Source organism: Ictalurus furcatus, chromosome 19, assembly GCF_023375685.1.
Source record: "Ictalurus furcatus strain D&B chromosome 19, Billie_1.0, whole genome shotgun sequence".
NCBI lineage: Eukaryota > Metazoa > Chordata > Actinopteri > Siluriformes > Ictaluridae > Ictalurus > Ictalurus furcatus.
In genome coordinates this window covers 17,263,945-17,286,805 of record NC_071273.1, presented here as the reverse complement: position 1 = coordinate 17,286,805, position 22,861 = coordinate 17,263,945, and the positions used below count along the sequence as shown (strand labels likewise).

Genomic DNA, 22,861 nt, shown 5'->3' with positions numbered 1-22,861 from the left:
CAATCACACACTACAGACAAATTGTCTTTGGACAGGGGGAGGAAACCCTCAAAGAACGGGCAGAACATGCTGAACATCCGCTCACACAGGGCCTCCAACCTTGGACGTACAAGGCAAACATGCTAACCACTAACCACTATTCTACACCGGAAATTTCCCTCCCATTCATTCAAAATGGAGAGTAGTGAATAAATGTGAAAGGGACTGTGGGATAGCAGCAGTGAGACCATCAGTCGAGGCACTGGGTGAAAAGTTGAATTGGGTTTCAACTTTACGCAAATAAAGACAGTTTCATTCACATTTTGTGTTATAGACAGATGCCCCTCAAGTGGTGAGGTATTAATGAAGATAGAGGAGAGGGATCATCAGCATGAAGTGCTAAGTGTTGTGGATTTTAGCCATGCACACCACCAGCACACTGGGTGAAAAAAGTGGGATCACTTTTGGACTCAAAATCCCACAAACCCACTGTAATGTTTGGTGGTAATATAATGATAATGGTTGCTGGTTCATGGCTTTTGTGAAGATTGATTGCATCACAAAATAGGCCCAAACCTGGTTGCCTCTGCCAGGAGGTTAGGATTTAAACATAGATAAACTTTCAACAAGATCCAAACATCCAAATCAACACAAAAATGGCTGCAGGGACATAGAATTAATGTTTTGCAATGACCATTTACATCCCTGAACTCTACTGAAAACCTGAGGTCTTAACTGAATAAGATAGGCCACGTGCATAAATCAAAATCTAAAGGCGCTTCAAATGTTCTAAATTTATTAAAAGATCCCTGTAAAAGTGTCTCATATGTTATTAGACATCACAGGAAGAGACACTGGGGAAGCTATTAATTGTGGGGTACACATAATTTTGATTTGTGTTTTGCAGAGAAAAAAAAAGAATGTGTTAAAATAAACCTATAAAGCATCCCTATATGTTTATTCTCAAAATATTAATATTTGTTATTAATTTTTGCTCATTTTCATAAAGGATGCCAATAATTCTGGAGTTGCCTATAGGTTTTATTTTATATACATTCATTTCCACATATCTGTATGTGTATTTATTGTTTATTAGCATTAGTTACTATGTTACTATTTTTCATTAAATAATTTTAAAAAAGAAAATCATAGGAAAATATTTCAATGATAGTTTTAACTTGAAACCTAATCATTTTTTTCTTTTATCAACTTTTTTTTTTTTTTTTTTTTTTTTTTAGATATACAGCCATGAGTTATAATCAACAAGGAGCTAAAATACACTGGGAATGTTAAAAATTCTAAATTTTACAAATCTAACCTAGGTATAACGTGAGTCGAGAAATATTTATGATTCAGTGGTTTTTGTCCGTATACAATTTTTTTTTTTTTTTTATTGTAGGTGAAATATCCACCAAATGGATTACAGATTTATTGAGAGTAATGGACTTATGGAGTTAATGGCCTCTAAGATTCAGTGGGCACTACAAATGTCTCTCACAGAGACAGGAATTGTGCTTCATCATCCTGTAATCGTGTAAAAGTGAAGGAGTGCATGTCTTCTTGGCCTGGTGTCTGTGCTCCATTATGAACCAGTCCACCACACCACCAAGTTCTACAGAGGACTGGACTGTTAGTACAAAAAAGCTGACAACTAACAAAAGAAATCAGATTTTGTCAATGATCTGATTAACATGCACTGATAATGGAAAAACTCTATATGAATCTATGTGAGTCTAAATGAGTGTCAGTAATTGGTTTTCTCCCTAAACATATTATGTGATCTCTACAGTTGCTTTGCAACCTGCTAATAAATCCAGCAAAGAAGAAGGACGCGTCATAAAATTCAAATTTCCTGCCACATTTCTCTTTTACACTGAATCACTTTACAGCCAAATGGAATTGAGAACTCTATAGTTGCAAATTTGACAGGATGTTGATTTTCTTTGGGCTGGTAAAGAAAAATATTTGTGGTGTGCTTAGTGATTCTGGTACTAACTAACTGGTTGGATTTTCATTATTCCTGTAAGACATTAGAGGTTCTATGCCACGCTAATGTCATAATGGGACATTGCCAGTGTAGTTACAATGGCATTTAATAATAGGAGAAAAAAAATGTTAACGATCCCAAACATTAGCGATAACCTTTAGGTTTTGCTGTTAGTTCTTTAAAAAAATGGTGAAGAGAAACAAAAGATACTATATTTACAGTGTGCGTATCAGATATATTTAAAATGTAAGTGTGCTTTCCATGCAATTTATCATACTGTATATAGTATACACTGATCACCCATGACATTAAAACCACTGACAGGTGAAGTGAATAATATCGATTATCTCATTACAGTGGAACATGTCAAGGTGTGGGATATATTAGGCAGTGAGTGAACAGTCAGTTCTCAGAGTGTTGCAAGCAGGAAAAATGAGCAAGCATAAGGATCTGAGCAACTATGACAAAGGCCAAATTGTGATGGGAAGACGACTGGGTCAGAGCATCTCCAAAATGGCAGGTTTTGTGGGGTGTTCACAGTATGCAGTAGTTAGTGTCTACCAAAAATGATCCAAGGAATTACAATTGGTGAACTGGCAACAAGGTCATGGGCGCCCAAGGGTCACTGATGCATATGGGGAGTGAAGGCTAGCTTGTCTGGTCCGATCTCACAGAAGAGCTCCTGTAGCACAAGCTGCTGAAAAACTTGATGATGGCTATGATAGAAAGGTGTCGCAGCTTGCTACGTAGCCACAGACCGGCTAGACTACGCATGAGGAACTGTGATGGGTAATGTTCTGCTGGGAATCCTTGGGTCCTGGCATTCGTGTGGATGTTACTTTAACACATACCACCTACCTAAGCACCGTTGCAGACAAAGTACACCCCTTCATGGTAAGAGTATTCTGTAATGGCAGGGGACATGTTCAGAAATGGTTTGAGGAACATGACAAAGAGTACATGGTGTGTACTTGGCCTCCAAATTCCCCAAACCTCAATCCAATTGAGCATCTGTGGGATGTGCTGGACAAACATGTTCGATCCATGAAAGACCCACCTCACATCTTACAGGACTTAATGGATCTGCTTAATGGATCTGCACAGCACACCTTCAGAGGTCTTGTGGAGTCCATGCCTCTGCATTTTTAACCCTTTCTTGCAGTAGACCGGAGTTCCATTTTGCTGGCGGAATGGAAATCTACTTATTGGACAATTTCCATCAGTATATACAAATGAATTATTTTGTTGCTGCAAGTCTGTTATAAGATTAGTCAGGACACTGTTGGGTTTCTGTGTGTAGAGTATGGTGACTCTGTGCTTACCTGAGAAATAGGAGGGGTGTGAGCCCCCTGCTGGGCAAACAATTCACACCTTTCCACAATAACATTGGGACAGAGATAAAAGTGGACAGCTTTATTCAACTAAAGCTTTTTTGCTAGTTAAACGCTGTATACAACTGCTACAATAATATATCACATTTAAACCTAGTAGGCTAGATAAAAAAATAAAAAAAATACTTATGACAAACTGGTCAATTCTTAAACCCCTGAGTGCCTACTAACCACTACAGTACTGTGGAGTGTGAAATCACAAATAAATTCAATTGAACATAGGCACCCATAAAACAGGCAGATATTCATTTTTTTTGGCCTCTGGTAAAAAGAGTGAATAAAGGGACAAAACAATAAAAGGTTAGTTTTCCTTGTATTACTAGGGAAAATAGCCCTGCATTTCACATTTCTTCAGGATATTAATTATAATGAATTGTGGCACAGCTTCCTCTTCATAGAACCCGAGCCGAGCACTCCAGTAACTTCTGCTAGATGAGAGCCAGGCTGGGACTCAGAAACCTCAGCATGAGCAACTAATGCACTCTTGACATACAGGAAGTGCTGCCTCCTCACTCAAATTATGCTAGTTCTCTGGCAGTGGCAGTGAGAGTATTTAAAGTGCTCTGGTGCAGAGGTTTGAACTCATGCCTGATTCTCTTCTCTGCTCCATTTTTATCGCCCATGCTAGTCTTTGGTCTTGATGCAGTTCCGAATGCACACTTTCAAATAAGCACAGACTGTAGCAGTTTTAAACAGAAGGCACAAAGCACCGGGTCAGACATGACACAGCCATGATTTCACTGATTTAAAAGTGTTAAAAAGAAATGGTCAACCTGCTCTGCCTCAAATCAACTGCGTTGGACTTGTTTATGTTTGAGTTGTTAATTTGTAGTGTGTGTAGACTCCATCTTTACTTAAGGAGAATATCAGGGTGTTCTCTGGAACGCAACTGTTTAGAGTGACTCACTGCAAGCGCTGCAGGAAAGTGGCCAAACCCTTAACAAAGGCATGAAAAATGTGCACACATACGAATAACCTGAGTGAAACGTTCCTTTTTGTCCCACTTGAACTCGGGAAGGAGCAGTTTAGTTATGGACAAAAGCATTTTGGTCTAACTCCTCAAAGTACGTTTTTAATTGTATACACTGTGTATAACTAACATTGTAACATGTAGCATTATCTCTTTACATGTGATCCTATATTCGCTCTCTGTCTTAGCTCATATTAGCTCTCTATATGTAAGCTAGTAGAAGCTTTTTATATATTAACTAGTACTAGCTCATTAGCTAGTATTAGCTCTTTATGTTAACCAGTATTAGCTTTCGATTGATTTCGGTAGATTTCGGTTGTTAGAAACTTTTTTAACAAGTTCAAAAGTTGTCTTGTGCCAGAACACTGTATATAGGGCTAACTACATAGTTTTACTTCCATGATCTGGTGCTAGCTTAGCTTAGAAATTAGCTGACAGGGGCGTGTATGATGGCTGCGTTATGTTGGATTGCTGTCACTTTACCATGTCCCATCAGTTTTCAAACAACTGCTACAACATTTTATATTCGACATATTCATATTCATATTCACCTTCTGGAATGCTTCTCCAACTCTACTGATAATCCAAAGTATTGGTCATAATGGGGGGGGGGGGGGGGGGCAACAGATTTTGGAACTAATCCTGTGGGAAATTAAAAAGACAAAAAGACATACTGTAAAATGCATATTGGCTCCTATTCATATTTTATCTTGATGGCTTATTTGATCAGTCTGGAATCAGAGGTAGCCTTTTCCCCCCTCCTTCTCCTGTTAGACAGAGATTATAAATAAAGATTCCAAAAAAAAAAAAAAAAGAACACAAAACATTAACATGACTGTATGTTAGCAAAAAAAAAAAAAAAAATGTTTTCATACCCCCTGTCACTCATACCCCCTCATATCCAGTATATGTATACCTACATTTATATGCTTTTATTTTGCACTACACTGCCATGATATCCTGCAGTATCCTATAAGACGATACTATTTTCTCAAATGTTGCTATTCTGTAGAATCCAGTAGTGTCTCATTTTGGTTTAAAAATAATTTTGCATGACAAAACACATAAGTGGGCATTTCAGTAGATTTTGTGCATGGTCAGTGCTTTAAATTGTGTTTGTATTGCTTATAAAAAGAAACTGAATACTGGATTCAAATATTTTTTTCATCCAAAACTGTGATTCATAAATAATGCATTGAAAGATTCACCATCAATTCTAACATTTTTATATCTATGAGCTTCTTTCTTAATCGCTCTGCTGAAGATTACATGAACAGAGATCAGTGGAGTGAAGAGACGTCGATGAAACTTGTGTTTAAATGCCAGCCCTGACTTTTACCTCAGGCGATGAGACAGAGCCTTATGTGGATGATGCTGGTAATCAAAGTGATAACTCATTTCCCATTGTAAAGGTGTAATTCTTTATATTATAGTTATGTTGTTTGTCCATAATTAGATTAGGTTATAAATGACTTAATTCAAGTAAAGTTCTAACATTTTAAATTCCCCCCAAAAGGGAGAAAATTGCATGTTAAAGATTCTAGTCACTGAAAGACACCCTGCCTACCTCTACAATGTTAAAATTGGAGAATACTGTATGACAGCAGTTATCCCGGGCTGCCATATATATGTTACATTTCTCCTCCTGTGTATTCATATATGATCATATATATTTATACAGTACATGGACAACAGATATGTCCCAAAATTGAAAACTTCGAACTATTTTCCCATTAATGACAAATACGTCCATATCAGTATATTATATAAGTGCAATACATATTCAGCTTTATCCTGGTTATGGGTCACCATGGTTTACATTACTTATTAGTTTATATTTTGGAAAATATAACCAAATAAGTTTATTAGAAAATATCATGGGGAGGTACAAACCATCTGCGAGAGCAGGTGGAAGAGAGATTAAAAAACAGTGAAGCACAAATCGTTACATCATCCATATTAAAATGAAATGCATGTCCACATATTTAATTGGTGTTAGGCCACCATGAGAGCTTCAGTGCACTGGGTTGAATGCTGTTCTTCCAAAAGATACTCGTGCAATTGGTGTTTGATGATGGTGATCAAAACCAAAATATCCCACAGGTGTTCAATTAGACTGAGATCTGTTGATTGTGAAAGATCAGAGCATCATTTTCATCCTAATTAAACCAGTCAGTGAGCCCTTATGCCCTGTGGATGGGGCAGAGACCTGGAGAACAACACTCCCATCAGGATAGAAATGGGAGCATTAGCTAGTATTACTTTATCTGCTAAGAAATGATCAGATACCTGTTAGCTAAAGTTATAGCTTTCTATCTGATCTGGCCATGTAATTAATGGTAGTTATGTACAACCTCTGGCAAAAATCATGGAATCACCACACTGAGAGGATGTTCACCTGGTTTTTTACTTAATAGAAAAGAAACAAATCACAGATATGACACAAAACAATTTTTGTTTAATAGCTGAACATTCTGGCTTCGTGAAACATACCTTAAACAAGTTAAATGAAATAATTTTAATTAATGGCGTTTTTTTTTCCCCAGATCAAGTTATGGAAATCACTCAATGTTGAGGAAAAACTTACAGAATCGCCTTATAATTTGCATTTCTAAAACAAATACCAGCACAAATCTAAAAATGCAAATTAGACTGCTGTTAAAAGAGAGTGTTTACAGACTTTAAAAGAGTGTTTACAGACCTTAACCTTGGACATTTTGAAAGGAAACATGGCCCCAACAAGACAGTTGTCCATTGAAACTCCTTTCAATGAAACATATAAAGATGACTGCCTGAAGAAAATCAAATTTCCCCACTCATTAATGATATGGGGTTGCATGTCAGGTAAAGGACCAGGGGAGACCTCCACAGTCAATGCACAGGTGTACACTGAAATTCTGGGCACTTTTCTAATTCCATTGATAGAAAATGGGTTTGGTGATGAAGTCATTTTTCAGGATGATAATGCATCTCGCCACAGAGCAAAGAGTGTTAAAGCTTTTCTTCTGGAAAGGCAGACCAGCTCAATGACATGGCCAGCAAACAGTCTGGATCTCTATCTGATTGAAAATTTATATTGGAAATTTAAAAATTGGTCCATGATAAGGCTCCATCCTGCAAAACTGATCTGTCAACCGCTATTTGAGAAAGTTTAAACCAGCTTGATGTAGAATATTGTTTTTCATTAGTGAAGTCCACGCCTCAAAGAATTCAGACCGTCATAAAAGCCCAAGGAAGAGCAACAAAGCACTAATTGTGATTTTTTCCTCTACTTGATCTGGAAAAAAATAGGACATTAATTAAAACAATTTAATTTGTTTGAGGTATGTTTAACAAAGCCAGAATGTTCAGCTATTAAACAAAAATTGTTTTGTGGCATATCTGTGATTTGTTTATTTGCTATGAAGTAAAAAAGATGGGTGAGCATCCTCTAAGTGTGGTGATTCCAGAATTTTTGCCAGGGGTTGTAGCCCTCACATTTCAGATGTTATCAGGGTTTGAAATGAATTTTATAGCTCTGTGGTTAGTTGTTTTTCAAGTTTAGTTGGCAGTAAGGATTTTCAGTAAGCAAAAAGTGGCACAAAGTGAAATATTTCAAGACTTTTTTTGTTTTAATCTTGATGATTATGGTTTACAACTCACTCAAATCAAAAATCCAGTATCTCAAAATATTAGAATAAAGAATTTATAATACAGAAATGTTGAAAAGTATGTTAATTTATGCACTCGATACTCGGTCGCATCTTTAATCCTTTTGCATGAATTACTGCATCAGTGTTTCGTAGTATGGAGGCAATCAGCCTGTGGCACTGCTGAGGTGTTCTGGAAGCCCAGGTTGCTTTGATAGTGACCTTCAGCTCGTCTGTATTGTTGGGTCTGGTGTCTCTCATAGATTCTCTATGGGGCTGGCCAATCAAGCACAGTAATACCATGGTCAGAAAACCAGTTACTAGAAGTTTTGGCACTGTGGACAGGTGCCGAGTTCTGTTGGAAAAGGAAATCAGTCTCTCCGTAAAGCTTGTCAGCAGATGGAAGCATGAAGTTCTCTAAAATCTCCTGGTAGACGCTGCATTGACTCTCGACTTGAGAAAACACACTGGACCAACACCAGCAGATGACATGGCATGTCAAATCATCACTGACTGTGGAAACTTCACACTGGACTTCAAGCAACTTAGAGTCTGTGCCTCTCCACTCTTCCTCTAGACTCTGGGACCATGATTTCCAAATGAAATGCAACTTTTACTTTCACCTTCCCTGTGTTTGTGGTTATGTGTACTGAACCAGACTGAGAGATTAAAGGCCCAGGAAACCTTTGCAGGTGTTTTGAGTTAATTAGCTGATTAAAGCTCTTCTCAGGTCGACATTTCTGTATTATAAATTCTTTATTCAAATATTTTGAAATACTGGATTTTTGATTTCCATGAGCTGTAAGCTGTAATCATCAAGATTAAAACAAAAAAAAAAGGCTTGAAATATTTCATATATTAATCTAGAATATATGCAAGTTCCACTTTTTGAATTAAATTACGATATTCAATTTTTTTGAGATGCACCTGTATACTGTAACGATTTATAATCCCACTAACCTGTGTCACTCAGAAAAGGATAGGTTCCTTTTTGGTTCCAGTTCCTCTCAGGGAGTTTTCCTTGCTGCCAGCTTGCTCATTAGAGATCTAAACCTATTATTTTCAATGGAAAAAGATAAAATTGAATAGTAGTGGATTGAATATTGAGATGGACCTGTACAAAAGACCAATTTGCTGAGAGTATTTTAATTCATTTGAAAACTTTTGAATTTTATCAAAGGTTTTTAGTTCATATGAAAAGAGAATGGTTATTTGAGTGTAGGTACAGTACCAGTTAAGTGCACAAACAGATTTCAACACAAGTATAATAGAGGAAACATTAAAGCTACGCACTCACAAAGAACCGACTCAAAATGTCTTAGAAGGCAGCTAAAAACATTCAGTAAACTGTGGTGAAACTTTTGACTGATAACTGTTTATTAACTCAGTTAACACAAAGTCATGTAAAAGACATTTTTACTAGAACTTAATGGACCCTCTAGATTTCGGGCAGACTGAATGCTGAACGTTTTTAATGTGTATTCCAGCTTTTAAAAAATTGTTGCATGAAAAAAAGTATATAGATTACAGGGTTGGTTATGGCAAAGCAGCACCAATGTCTTTATATGGCACAACAATGAACATTGGCACACATCTCCAAGGCACGTAATTTGATCCCGAATTCAGAGGTTTGCATGTTTTCCCAAACTCCATGTGGGGTTCCTCTGGGTTCTCTGGTTTCCTCCCACTGCCGGTATGATTAATTGCTGCTAGGTGTGAGCGTGCGTGGGGTGTACGTGGGACCCTGTAATGAACTGCTGGCCCATCGATGTGAGGTGTGAACACAGGATAGGCTCTGGATCCACCAGGACTCTGACCAGGATCAAGAGGTTACTGAACTCATTTTTAACAATGAATTTACTAACAATTCATTGTTAAAAACGGTATATGAAAATTCATAATTCATCTTCGGCACTGGGTTGTCTACTGTTATACTGTGACACTCTCTGGGTACAACCATACTTACTTATTCGTATTTGTTAAATTAAATGTAGAGTTCACTACATTTTGATCAGTGACAAAGCCAATTTAGCGACCTTGATGTATTCAAAGCCTAGCATTTGGTAGGAGCATCTTTTCAGAATCTCCTAATGCGACATTTACATATTAAAACATACATGACTAAATATCTGATTGCTTGTAAGCTAATATTATTTCTTAGTTAACTGATCAATTAAATTCTGACTCTCACTGTTCAGTGTTAACTCCTTTCATCAACATTATCACTTTGGATTTCTACATTAACTGCAATGCTGTTTGTCTACCTGCTGATGGGGGTTGTAATGGCTAGTAGTTAATTATACAGGTAGACATTGACCTGATATGGCATTACTGCCCGTCGCACCTCCTCCGGTGTCCCTAGCATTACTGCTCTTCCTTCAACCTTGCCAAAATGCCGAAAGCAGGCCTCGCCAGTGACTAAGGCTGTAGCAAGACCCACTGGTGCCGTTAATACATGCTCAGTGCCACTAGTTCTATATGGCATAGGTCAGCTACAGGGTTGTCAGCTGGGTACCACCACTCAGTGTTTCGCTCCTTTAACCCTGGAACGTCTCCTGGTGGCGAAGCAGTGGCAGGATCTTCTCCTTGCCGCCCCTGCAACTAGACCTCGGGTTAGATGTTACTACCCAAACACGTCTCCTTTCTCCTCAACCAGAGCCAAAAGCTGCTTTTCTCTGCCTCTTCAGCCAGGTCTTTCAGGGCCATCCATTGGTTTGCTCCAGTTACTCACATATCACTCAGGAGGCAAACAGTTGATGTTCCAACAAAAGCATGGAAGCCTCATTCTACCAAGTGGATGATTCTCCAGCCAGCCTCATTGAACTCACTGAAGAGATCCAAGTACTTCAGCCTCTTCCTCTCAAAATCAGCTTCTATTCCTTCATCCCGAGGGACAGTTAGCTCGATGTGAAAGACCTCTTAGCATGGTGCTTGTGTTGCCCCCACCTTCTCTAACAAACTAGACATGCTGACTCACTGGTGGAGGATGACCTCTACTTATGACACGTCTACGCCCTTCCAGCAGCTCGGCCTATCTGGTCAGGACTTGATCATATCATCATCAGTAGCACCCTCGGGAGAACGTAATGTTGCAGCTTGACAAGATGTGCTGAAGGCTTGCAAGTGGTACTGCTACAGATTGAGATCACAGAATATTTTTCTCCTATTAAACTCCATTGTAACGGTGCTGTCGATGTCCTCCTGTGACATCAGCATAGCACACAACCCGTAACGCAGCGTTCAATTTAACTCAGAAGTGGGAAGTCTCAACTTGGAACGACATCAATTTCAACCTCCTGCCTTAGAGTTACAAATTTGGGCCCATGATTGTAATTTGTTAGCAACAGCCGAGCCAACTAACAGTGATGAGTGATGTATATTTTTCCTCCTCAAAACAGTGAACTGTAGAATGTTACATATTTAACAAGCTAATATTTCTGTATGTTAACTCATGCAAAGCAAACACTAGTACATACAGCTTTATCTATTTAAAAGTAAATAAATGTTAATTTGTTTACTGTTGATGCAGTGAGCAGCCATGTTGATTCGCCATCACATGCTGAACTCCAGACTATCTGAGTAAGGAGTCCTAGTTTTCTTTGGTTCTAGTTAGATGGAGGTTGAACGTGTGGAGTTTTAGTCTAACGCAGAATGTTTTCCATAGCAACAGCGAAAATACAGTACCGACCAACAAACCAGCATCAGAATCACTAAACACATCACAAATATTTACAAAGATATTTATGTTTCCTTAAAACCTGGTGATGAGAAAAATGTGATGTACGCTTTATTCTGTGGCTGCAGGGGAAAAAGTTTCAACATCCGCTTCATATTTAGTCTTTTATTAAAGATTGTTGTCTTTTTTTCAGACCTGCAGAGAAACAATTCCTTTGACTCTTCATCTTAATCTTTAGCATTGCGTAAAACCCATAGTTAAATTGTACTGGTTTTATCTTAAGATTTTTCATTTAATCACTGCTCTTGAATACTGCTGAATACTGAACAGTTGGCAAGAACCTACAAGTGGTACAGAACTAAGACCCAAAAAAGAAAATGAATGGAGGCAGAAGTAGAAGAGTGCATTTTTATGACCTGTGGTGAAGCCCTGTGTTTGGGGGGGGGGGGGGGTGCGGGGTGTATTTGGACAATAAACTGTTGCCTACCAGTGCTGCTATCCCAGCTTTCATCAGCAACGTGGCTAGATTATCTGTCTTCTTTGAGAAACACAAACACAATCACTTTCCTGTTATCTTTCCTGACAATCTTAAAATGGTCTTGAGTGAGTCAAATTAACAACTGAATTTTCTTTTGCACTACCAAAACACAGCTTGTACCCCTAATAAGTTTTCTTCTGTCTGACACCCATCAGTGCAAGGAACACACTTAAGTGCTTTTCTCAGTGATGAATGGAGACGCATCATAATTTTGTTTGTGTCATTTGTCTCAAAATGACCTCCCCGTCAGAGTTTGAATAAAAGCGACGTCTCTCCAAACCTTTCAACGTGTTACTTCAAGGGAGAGTAATATATATATATATTCTAAAAACGCACACAAAAATCGTGATTCAATTAATGGCAGCTGTGAAAATCACCACACGGTGGTGCTCCATGTGCTACACCTGCCCTTTGTTCAAATGTGTCTTACAGCTTGCTTGTTCTATAAAATGGGGTTTCCGCCTTTTCTCTTTGCAAAGCACTGCCCTCTGATACAGAGGTTACGTCCAGTGCGGCAGCTGGAAAGCCTCTTGCACATCCTGGTACCAGTCAGCTGGTAAGAGGGTCATGAACAAGTACATGAAAGACCACATGTAGGAAAAAGGGAGTGTGATTGAGGACACATCCCGGCTGAATTTTTTTTAAGGCGTGATGCGTAAGCTGTAACCACGCTCAGAGTTAACTTCTAAAAGGCCTCTTTACTACAACCTGAAGAAAAGAACAGAGGCTCAACATTCAATTGAGAGGGAGAATATAAAAAAAAAGCATGGAGATTTCTCCGTTACTCGCCTCTGATCTTTCAGGGAAGTTGAAAGTAAAGAATGCAAAGCAGAAAACAAAGCTAAACACAGATTCGTTGGATCTTTGCTTCATTTCTTTGAATGTCACAGCTTTAATAGGTCATAGGGAAGGGCCTCCTGGTTGTGCACAGAGACAGAGAATGGGTACATATTTGGTAGAGATTTACAGGCTGCTTTGCTCAACACACTCGAATGTTTGAATGGAATATTCTCTAGTACTCGAATCCATTCACTTTCATAATTTCCACACAAACATGATTCGTATCATTGCCAAATTCCTTACTCTCATTAACAATGCTTTGTTCAAAAACTTCCTTGCTTATGCTGGGATAAGAGCACTTGGGCAATATGAACCAAATACTAAACCAAGGAAAATGTGAGTTAACACAAGCTCAAAAGGTCAGGAAGTGAAAGGGCGGGGAAAAAAAGAATACATAATCTCATAATTACTTTGGATTTACTTGTATTTTCATGTTTATTCATCTTGCTGTATGTGTTGGGTTTTCTCGGAGTAAAGGAAGGGGGTGTTAGCGTCCCAGTCCCTAGTGGCGGTCCAGTCCGGCACTCTGCAGCAGGTCTGTGGGGGGCTGAGCCGAGGCTCTGAACGCTGTCTGGAAACCTGGTGGGGGAGAGTGGAACTGGCTGGCAGCACCGGCAGTGCCTGGGGGCAGGTAGGGTGCCCAACTGGCTCTATGGAGAGACATCTGGGCACTAAAGGGTGTACTGTGTGAGGGCTGAGGGGGTACTGTGGAGCCGGAGGGTACGTCCAGCTCTGTCAGGGCTTGCAGGGATTTTAGCCAATGTGGAGGACTGTCGTCCTGAAGAGAGTCCAGACAGTTGGCTGAGGATGCTGGGACACCTATAGAACAGAAACGAACAGCAAACGAAATCAGACCAAACTTTGATGTCTATACATTTTCAAATCTACTCAGAATGCAGGCCACCATTAAAGAACTTGAACATAAGGAGTAGCCATTAAAAGGATTAATTACCATGGAAACAGGAAGATACATTCTACTATTTTGATCAGTGTAAAGTAGTTGAAACATTGCACACTCAGAGGTTTGGCTGTGAATCGTTCATTTTAAACCTCTCCTGGATGATAGATGATGCCCAGCAGCACCCACCAACACTCAGACAACAGACGTGACCTTCCACACTGATCATCCTCCTTATAAAAGCAAGCAGTACAAACGTGCTTAAATCACTGCCTCTTCACACATTATAATTCTCTCTTAAGGAAGGCAGCTTAGATAAAATCGAATAAACAACTGCAGAAGATGGCCGAGATTTGAATGATGTTTGGGATGTGGAGAGACACAAGGTCGCTCCGGTACTTAATTTGTGCTGCAACAGAATCCTTTACCTAAGTGCCTACAAGCCAGAACTTATTTACATGGATCAGGCAGCTCTGCAGATTTTCTTCTAAATAAATAAATAAAAAGAATTTTAATGAACATTCATATTTTATGTGCTACCCCCCTTTCAAATATACAATCAGCTCATTTCCACCATGACCAATTGTTAACTAGTAATGCACTCTAGTAGCGTACTCGTATTATCAGTCACGTGCTCACACATCACGGATATGCTGAATCAAGGCAAATGAAAAAATACGTTTTACGCTCAAGGGAGTGGTGCAATATTGGCATTTTGGTGGTTCTTCGCCTTTCGATAAATATCAACGGGTCAGTCTGGCATGACCTACACAGCACCTTGTGTACACCATTTGATCCTGTCTAGTTTTAAAAGGTTAAGTGCATATAGTTCCTACTACAGGGATTATTTAAAATAATTTGTTATTTTGACATTTTCCCCATTCCGCTTGTCAAATATATACTGGTTGATCAAGGGATTAAGATCGGAAGGTGGGATTTTGCATTCTCTGATTGTTTCCATGAGGGCTTTAAAAGCAAAGGTGGTGTAATTTCGGTTTCTGTAACACAAAATTCACCCCTGTGCCGTATTAGCATTTTAAGAGTTCTAAAGGATACTGAACTAGTACAGACAAGCAGAGCAACACTGCTCGAAAAACTTAGAGAGATTAAAGAGTGTCATCACGTCGTACATTCGAATTGCTTAATCGCACGCAGTGTGAAAGTTCGTTAATACATGTCCTGTTGAGTCCTCCAGCCTAAAATGAAATTGTTCATTTTACAACGTGGCAAATCCCTCATTGTGCCTCGGTTATCATAATTACGCTACTGGCCTTTATGAGGGCATTCAACACTACTGTATTATGTGCAGACTTTGGAGCACTGCTGCGTCTGCATGTTCTGGGATCTTTTCCCTCTCTGTCCACTTTCTGGAACATGTTTCGATTACCTCACCTTACCTCACGATTTACACATTAAGCACTGGTCACCCCTGAGCCTCAGTATTGCAATTACTTCTTATTGCGACTAACTTCAATAAGAATCTGTCTATAAGACCTACAAGACACATTTACACTACAAAACTATTAAAGAAAACGGTTAAAGGTTTCCATGCATTATTTTTTCCCTACAAGAGAAAAAAATTATGTAGCTATTTCATGGTTAAAAAGATCAGCCAAGACCTTCTGGTATATAGAACGAGCTAATAAATTTAAGACTAATATAAGATCATAAATGCAGTGGCACTGGTTGAGAGACATAATATAGCTCTGTCTATAAAAATATAAAATAAATCAGCTCCTTTTTTTGGTTGAATCCTCACTCATATAGATACAGCCACAATGATGTTATCAGCTTTTTGTCTGAAATGGCTTTGATGAAAAATAGTTAACTGTGATTTCTTCAAAGCCCTGTCATGACTCAGCACTTGCCACTATTAAAAAATAACCGAATGTGTCCGTACCCCCTTTATCCCATTTCAATTATGCTAATGCAGAAGATAATGCAAAAAGAGAGTTCAATTAATCATTCGAAAGCCCTCAAGGATGTGTCGGTTTAAACTGTGAATTAAATGTCACTTCTAAATTGGTGGGACTGAAGCTACACTGGTCCACCACATAATGACAGTGAAGCATTTTTGTGCATTCACTGTTGTGAGACTCACGAGAGAAATAAATAAACTGAGGACTTGGTAGTGTACCTGTGATGATTGCTGGGTCCATCCAGCTGGCTGTGCCATCCCAGCTCAGGCTGTGCGTCATGCCCCCTGTGTGGTTCACACCGGACGAGGACGATGAGGAGGACGAGGATGAAGACGAAGACGACGAGGAGTTCGGCAAGCCACCAAAATTGATATTGATGTTGGGTAAAAGAGCTCGAAGGCCATCTTGCCACTCTTTGACATTTATACTCTCTACTGAATTGCTGTTTTCTGCATGGACAGCGAGAAAAAGAAGAAAGGGGGAAAACAAAAGGACAGTGATAAGGGGATGAGTGGTATATTCTTAAAAAATGAATACATATTCATGTACATTAAAAAAAAAAAAAAAAGTCAGTCACTATTACAATAAAATGACCAAAACAACCCCAGAGTATTTTCTGGGTTTATGTGAATATAAATACAAGGAAAGAAATGGAATTAGTGAGAGGAGAGCCCTAAAGATTTTACCTTCCCATACACAGTTTGTGCCCAAGGCTCATCCTTGTATCAGTGGATATTTCATTCATACAACATAAGAAGTACATAAGAACTGCTGCTGTAATCATAAAGACTAACCTGTGCTTATTCTATTCTTTCAAAACATTCAGTACTGTTTCACATGATAGTAAGAGTATAGTGGTAGAAGAGTAATGATTTAAAATCCCACGCTGAAGTTTCGACGTAGGCCGATGGGGTCCCTTTTGAATATGGTTCCTCTCAAGCTTTCCTCCTCTGGTTTGCTCATTGGTAATCTAAATCTACATCCTGATTTCTGTAAAGCTGCTTTGTGACCCTAACTTCTGTTAAAAGCTCTAATCAACTTTAACTGAATTAAACCGAATTAAATCAGACTCTTGGAACCATCACTTCCAAGCAAAAATATAACTGGGAGTCAAGCTGTGGCAGAAAGTGTTAGTTTCTGAATAGAAAGAGAGGAAAAATATAATAGATTCAGTATTACCACTTAGAAGCTGATGCAAATTCAAAAGCTAGGTGCTAAAAGGAGCAATAACACAGCCACATGTTTCTATTAGGTATGTGGGGATACATAAAACTGAGAGCTGACTATGTTCTAATATCAAATCCAGCAAAGTGCATCTGTAGAAATTGAGCAGCGTGTCCTGCAGGTTTCTTCCAATACCACCACTTTCCTGAATATTCCACTCGCCAACATAAGCGTCCACTTCGCTGTAAAACACTGCATATCCCCGATTCCTACAATTTAGCTTGTGCTGACATCAATGAGCTGAATCACTGCTAGCTTCACTGGATGTGTAATTTGATTTCCCGTGCCTCGAGCAGCGCTGTCGATATGCACATCTGTTTCGCTGTCAGGACCTTCAACTCACACTATTACTGTTACCAACAATGCGACCTTTACATGCGCCTAAGCAAAGTGAAATGCTTTTAGAACCATTACAGGACACAATGCAATTTGTTTTTTCAAACAGTAGAAGCACCAGCTGTAATACAATCAGAAAAAAAAAAGTTGCTGTGCTTAGGCTATACTGCAATTCTTCTTGAGCACAACTAAAATGTGTCGTTATTGTTGGCTCAAGAAAGGAATGCCATTATTAATAATACAGTAGCACTGAGAAGGTATATAATAAGTTTGTACCAGTATTATATTTAAAGCAAAGAATCCACTTTCCCCTCCTCCTCCTCAAATAACTATAGCACACCATTCGTCAATGTAATGATGGTGATGGCATGCAGTCACCATTATACGTACTACGATTTTAATTTTTTAGTACCTGTTAAATTCCTCAAACAGATAAAATCAGGGTTTTTGCCCCCCCGCCTTTTTTTTAAGTCACTAAATCCATTCTATTTTTTAGTCATTTTAAAAGGTTTTCTGAATGGGCAAAAGAAGTACCAGGTTTAACATGCTTCTTTTTAGAGCTCTGAACATCAGAAGCCTATTTCATCTTGAATCTACTGTGAGCAGTCTTGGCATGTTTAATGCAGGATAGCTTGGAGCGACAGTGAAGGGAAAGGCAAGTACTGCTTAAGAGAACAAAGTCAATAAAAAGTGCATATGGAATTGCTTTCCAAGTGGTCTGAGGATACAGAGGATCTGGAGAGAAGAAAATTCTCACAAAAAGGTACGACACATGCAGGTTCTGGCTTCCGAAAAATACCGTGAATCTATCGGCTTGAAATTTCAAGGCATTTTCAGGTCACGTGTAGCATCGCTTTATTATTGAATGAATATATAAAGAAATATTTGAGCCACAGTTAATTATTTATGCTCCAATTTCAATTCATTATTATTTATTAACTGGCACATATGATCAATTTAATTACTTCGATTTTTTTTTCAATTTAATTAATACAGTCCAAAATATAACTCCTGGCTCTGTTGCCATCTCTAATTGGCGTGCCGCTGAGATTGCTATGGTCACGGATGAAAAGAAGCTCATCCATGAGAGGGAGAAAAGAAGGGCGATACATGACCCTTCATCTAAATGGTAGGAGGACATTACAGAACATAAATGCTGCCATACAGAAAAGCTCCATAATAATACAATAGGAATCATGCAGTCTGGAATATGCAATAAATATGCTTGATACTAAAATTATTAACACTCCTTAATCATGTATGTTGGTTGGCTATTATATGTGATCCTTCAGATCAAAACATTTGAATGGAAATTTTTGAAGATCAAAACATTCGAATAAGATATACACTGAACCAACCATTTTAATAGGAATACTTGTACTCTTACACATTCATGCGGTTATTAAACCAGCTCATCATGCAGCTGCTCTGCAAAGCATAAACATCATGCAGATACAGGCCAAGACTTTCAGTTAATTATACACAAGGAACATCAGAATGAGGGAAAATGTGATCAGTGTTTTTGTCTGTGGCATGGTTATTGGTGCCAGACAGGTTGGGTTGAGTATTTGAGAAACTGCTGCTCTCCTGGGATTTTCACACACAACAGTCACACACAAGAGTTTACTCAGAATGGTGTGAGGGGGGAGGAAAAACAAACAAATAAACAAACAAAAAAAAACCCACCACACCCAGTGATCGGCAGTTCTGCAAGCAAAAACATGTGACATGTTGATGAGAGTGGTCAAAGTAGAATGGCCAGACTGCTTCAAGCTGACAGGAAGGCTACGGTAACTCAAACATCCACTGCTTATAGCTGTGGTGAGCAGAAAATCTCAGAATGCACAAAATACCAAACCTTGCGGTGAATGGGCTACAATAGCAGAAGACCACATAGAGTTTCTCTCTTATCAGTCAAGAACAGGAATCTGAAGCTACAGTGGGAAGAGGCTCACTAAAACTGGACTGTTGATGACTTGAAAAACCATCACTTGGCCTTTTTTCTGTTAAAGTTGACCATGAGTGTTCATAAGTATTATTGCATGTATGAAAAATATCTCACTGTATATGAAAATGGCCATGTGACCCAATAAAAACAAAAAACAAACAAAAAAACCCATATATAACCAACATACATAGCTAACTGGGCTACGGTTATCTGGCTAACTTGCAGACGCATGGCAGCCCTATTGTCCGATAGGACGACTTGATATCTTTATAATTGTTATATTTTACTAATTAATCATTCTTTTTGACAGGAATGAGCAATGCTCAGATGTCAACTTGATGTAAATATAATCAAGGCAGACTTAGCGGGGTCACTTTCAACCCCACAATGAATCAATCTCTCAAGCATTTGCCAATGACCTTGTCTGAAATGAAACAAAGGTCTGACATGTATAGAAGTACAAGCTGCCTATGAGAATGCAGTACAAACATTGCTTTTGTAGTAAATATGCCTACTCTCTTTAATTACATATTTTATAGTAAATGTGCCTAATCTCTTTAATTACATATACATATATACACACACACACACACACACGGGCCATATATATACACAAGGGCCATGACGACAGCAGTGGTGGAGTGCCACATCACACGCCACATTAATGTTTATGCTCGAGTGGGCACTGTGACAAGCACAAAGTACAATGTTTTGTATATAAGTGTAATAATAACAAAAACAACAACAACTAGCTGCTATATTAATTTGTAATTATAGCCTACCACATAGCAGGAGATTTTTATCTTAATACACAAATTACTTAATCATAATCAAACGCCTTATATGGTGTGTTAGTTTGGTGCAGGTTTGTTTGAGTGCAGCAAAATCCAGTCAAGCAAATTCTGCTATTTCACTTCTGGTTCTGCCGCTGCGACGGATCCTGTTGGGAAACCAGATGTTACATTGGCGATCTGGGAACATTTTGGATTCGTGCCTAACGAGAGAGGTGAACCAATAAATTTGGATGAAGCCATATGCTGGCTTTGTTGGGGAAAAAATAAGTGTTAAACAGGCAAACAATAGCCTACAGTACAAATCTCCAGGCATGTCACCATTCAGCCACGTATTTTAAACTTTATTTAATATTTAGATATTTAGAATATATTATTATCTAGTCCTTCTCCTCTCCCCTTGCGTGCAATCACAATACTGTATCCCACAGTGCCTTCAGGCTGTTTCTCATTGCAACACCACAAGGCTGAATTGAGTTGTTTCACTGACGGAACTGCTAAAAATTTTTTATATTTTTATATATACATATATATATATATATATATATATATATATATATATATATATATATATATATATATATATATAGAGAGAGAGAGAGAGAGAGAGAGAGAGAGAGAGAGAGAAATTTCACACTACTATTATTAATATTCAATATTATCAGTAAATCCATTAGTAATACTTTCATACCAGTGCACATCTAATTCAGCATTGGGTGTAAAGCCCAAAGTATGCTTCACTTTTTACACATACGCAAGGAATAGCATACAGCACGTGTGACGCAAATTTAGTCATCAGCAGAGTACACGTGTACTGTACGTGCGCCGCCAGAATTTTCGAAAGTCACACATGTGCATTTAATTCTTTTGCACTATTTAGTTGTTCCACAAGGTGGCGACACTGACCCAGGGCTGCTGATTCTCAAGGTAGTCGAAGAAAAAACAATATACGGAAGAGACGGAAACGAGTGCAGGTTAGAATAACAATGGATGGCTATGTGGATGAGAGACTGCAAGAAAGTTAGAAAGTACCAGCAGAAGACCTGGTTTACTGCTCTGTACTGACTTGTAGGATAGGAGGGGTAGTACAAGTTGTCGTAACACGCATGCATCGATGCCTACGCGTTCATGTCAAATGAAGTATACTTTGAAAGGCTATGCGTACGCGCACACAAAGTATACTTTGGGCTTAAGTGAAAGCACCACGATACAATTACATACTGTCTAGAAAATAATTATTCAAAAGCATAATGCAGAAATGAGCATAATGATGTTTATAAATGTCCCTTGGGAGAGTTGCTAAACCAGAACATCTGTCTTTTGACGAGTAGATGAGGAAAAAAAAAACCCCAGAACCTTCTTATATAAAGACATAAATGTCTAATCAGTGCATACCTTATTATGTGAAAGGCCACACTTCCGGATAAAATCCTTAAATTTTTGACGAACGGTCCCACGGATGTCACTTACATGTATCTGTATATTCTTGATGGGTATATGTAGTTTGTATCTAAAAGGCTTATTTGATGAAACTGTTATCACAGCATTACAGTGCCTCCTTGTGGATTAGTGCTTACTTTGAAAACTATTGGCTATTCATTCTTAGCCTACCTTACTTTAAGCAGAGACAGGCCTATATTAATCTTTATTAGCACATTAAGTGGCTTAATTTGAGCACGCTGGAAACTGGACACCCCATAAAACCTGTGTCGGCCCTCTAAACTCACCTGTAATGGGGATTCCTCCTAGACCTGTACTATGCTGCTGCTGCTGTTGAGGTGTCAAACTCAAGTCCAAGAAGCTGCTGTTGTGTTGTGTGGTGTGGTTCAGGTGTGGCAGGTTGGCACGTGCCGTCATAGCCAGCCAGCTGTGGCGAGATGCCAGCGTCTGTGCGTGTCCAGGCAAGCTGAAGGAGTTGTAGCCAGGGCGCTGGGAGAGCTGGGGGTGTTGAAGATGGTTGGAGAAGGCTCGGGGGGCCAGCCCACAGTTCAGGGGGAGGTGTGTGGACGAGGCAGGAGGCAGCATGGGGCCCTTGGCACTGTGTAGCGAGCTGGGGATATGAGGAGGGAAACCCGGCGCTGGGGTCACATGGCTCATGGGTGACAAAGTTTTGTCCTGAACTGAAAGCTCCTTCTCGATGAGATCAGCCAGCGCCTTGCTCGTGATGTCAAACGGGTCAAAGCCAAGGTCGTCGTCCTGCTGCTTGGCGGAAGAGCCGAAGCCGAAGGCTGCTTGCCAGTCTGTGGAGGATGAGACTGGTATGGTATCTGGCAAAGAAAGAAAAAAAAAAACCATACATATACTTATTAAAGTACACTTTTGCAATCTTTCAGCCCACCCAAATATCGATTTATAGACTAGGCACTATGGTATTTTAGGCTCTATTTACATTTACGGTATTTGACAGACGCTCTTATCCAGAGCAACTTACATTTATCTCATTCATACATCTGAGCAATTGAGGGTTAAGGGCCTTGCTCAAGGGCCTCACAATGGCAGCTTGGCGGTGCTGGGGCTTGAACTCACGACCTTCTGAGCAGTAGACCAACACCTTAATCTTTGAGCTACCACAGGCTTTTTTTTTTTTTTACTAATCTCTGTTGATAAAAGCACCTTCTTTGAAATATCCTTATAAATTTCCCAGCAATCTACATTACCAACTTGGGAGTGTACCCGCATTAAATTCAATGCCAAGTAAACCTATTAATACAGCAAGTTTTGCAGCTCCCAGAAAA

General features: G+C 39.0%; 1 protein-coding gene across 3 annotated transcripts in view; it reads right to left on the bottom strand.

Annotated features, from left to right (window-relative positions):
* Window positions 1–11,779: 11,779 nt before the first annotated feature.
* cnot4b (CCR4-NOT transcription complex, subunit 4b) overlaps window positions 11,780–22,861 on the bottom strand; it is a 33,040-nt gene continuing 21,958 nt past the window's right edge. For all 3 annotated transcript variants that reach the window (XM_053650229.1, XM_053650227.1, XM_053650228.1), the window contains exons 11-13: window positions 21,854–22,393; window positions 16,046–16,276; window positions 11,780–13,829 (exon numbers count right to left, since the gene is read on the bottom strand). In XM_053650229.1, the coding sequence (XP_053506204.1) occupies window positions 13,513–13,829; window positions 16,046–16,276; window positions 21,854–22,393 (1,088 nt within the window). In that variant the 3' untranslated portion in view covers window positions 11,780–13,512. The remainder of the gene's footprint in view (window positions 13,830–16,045; window positions 16,277–21,853; window positions 22,394–22,861) is intronic.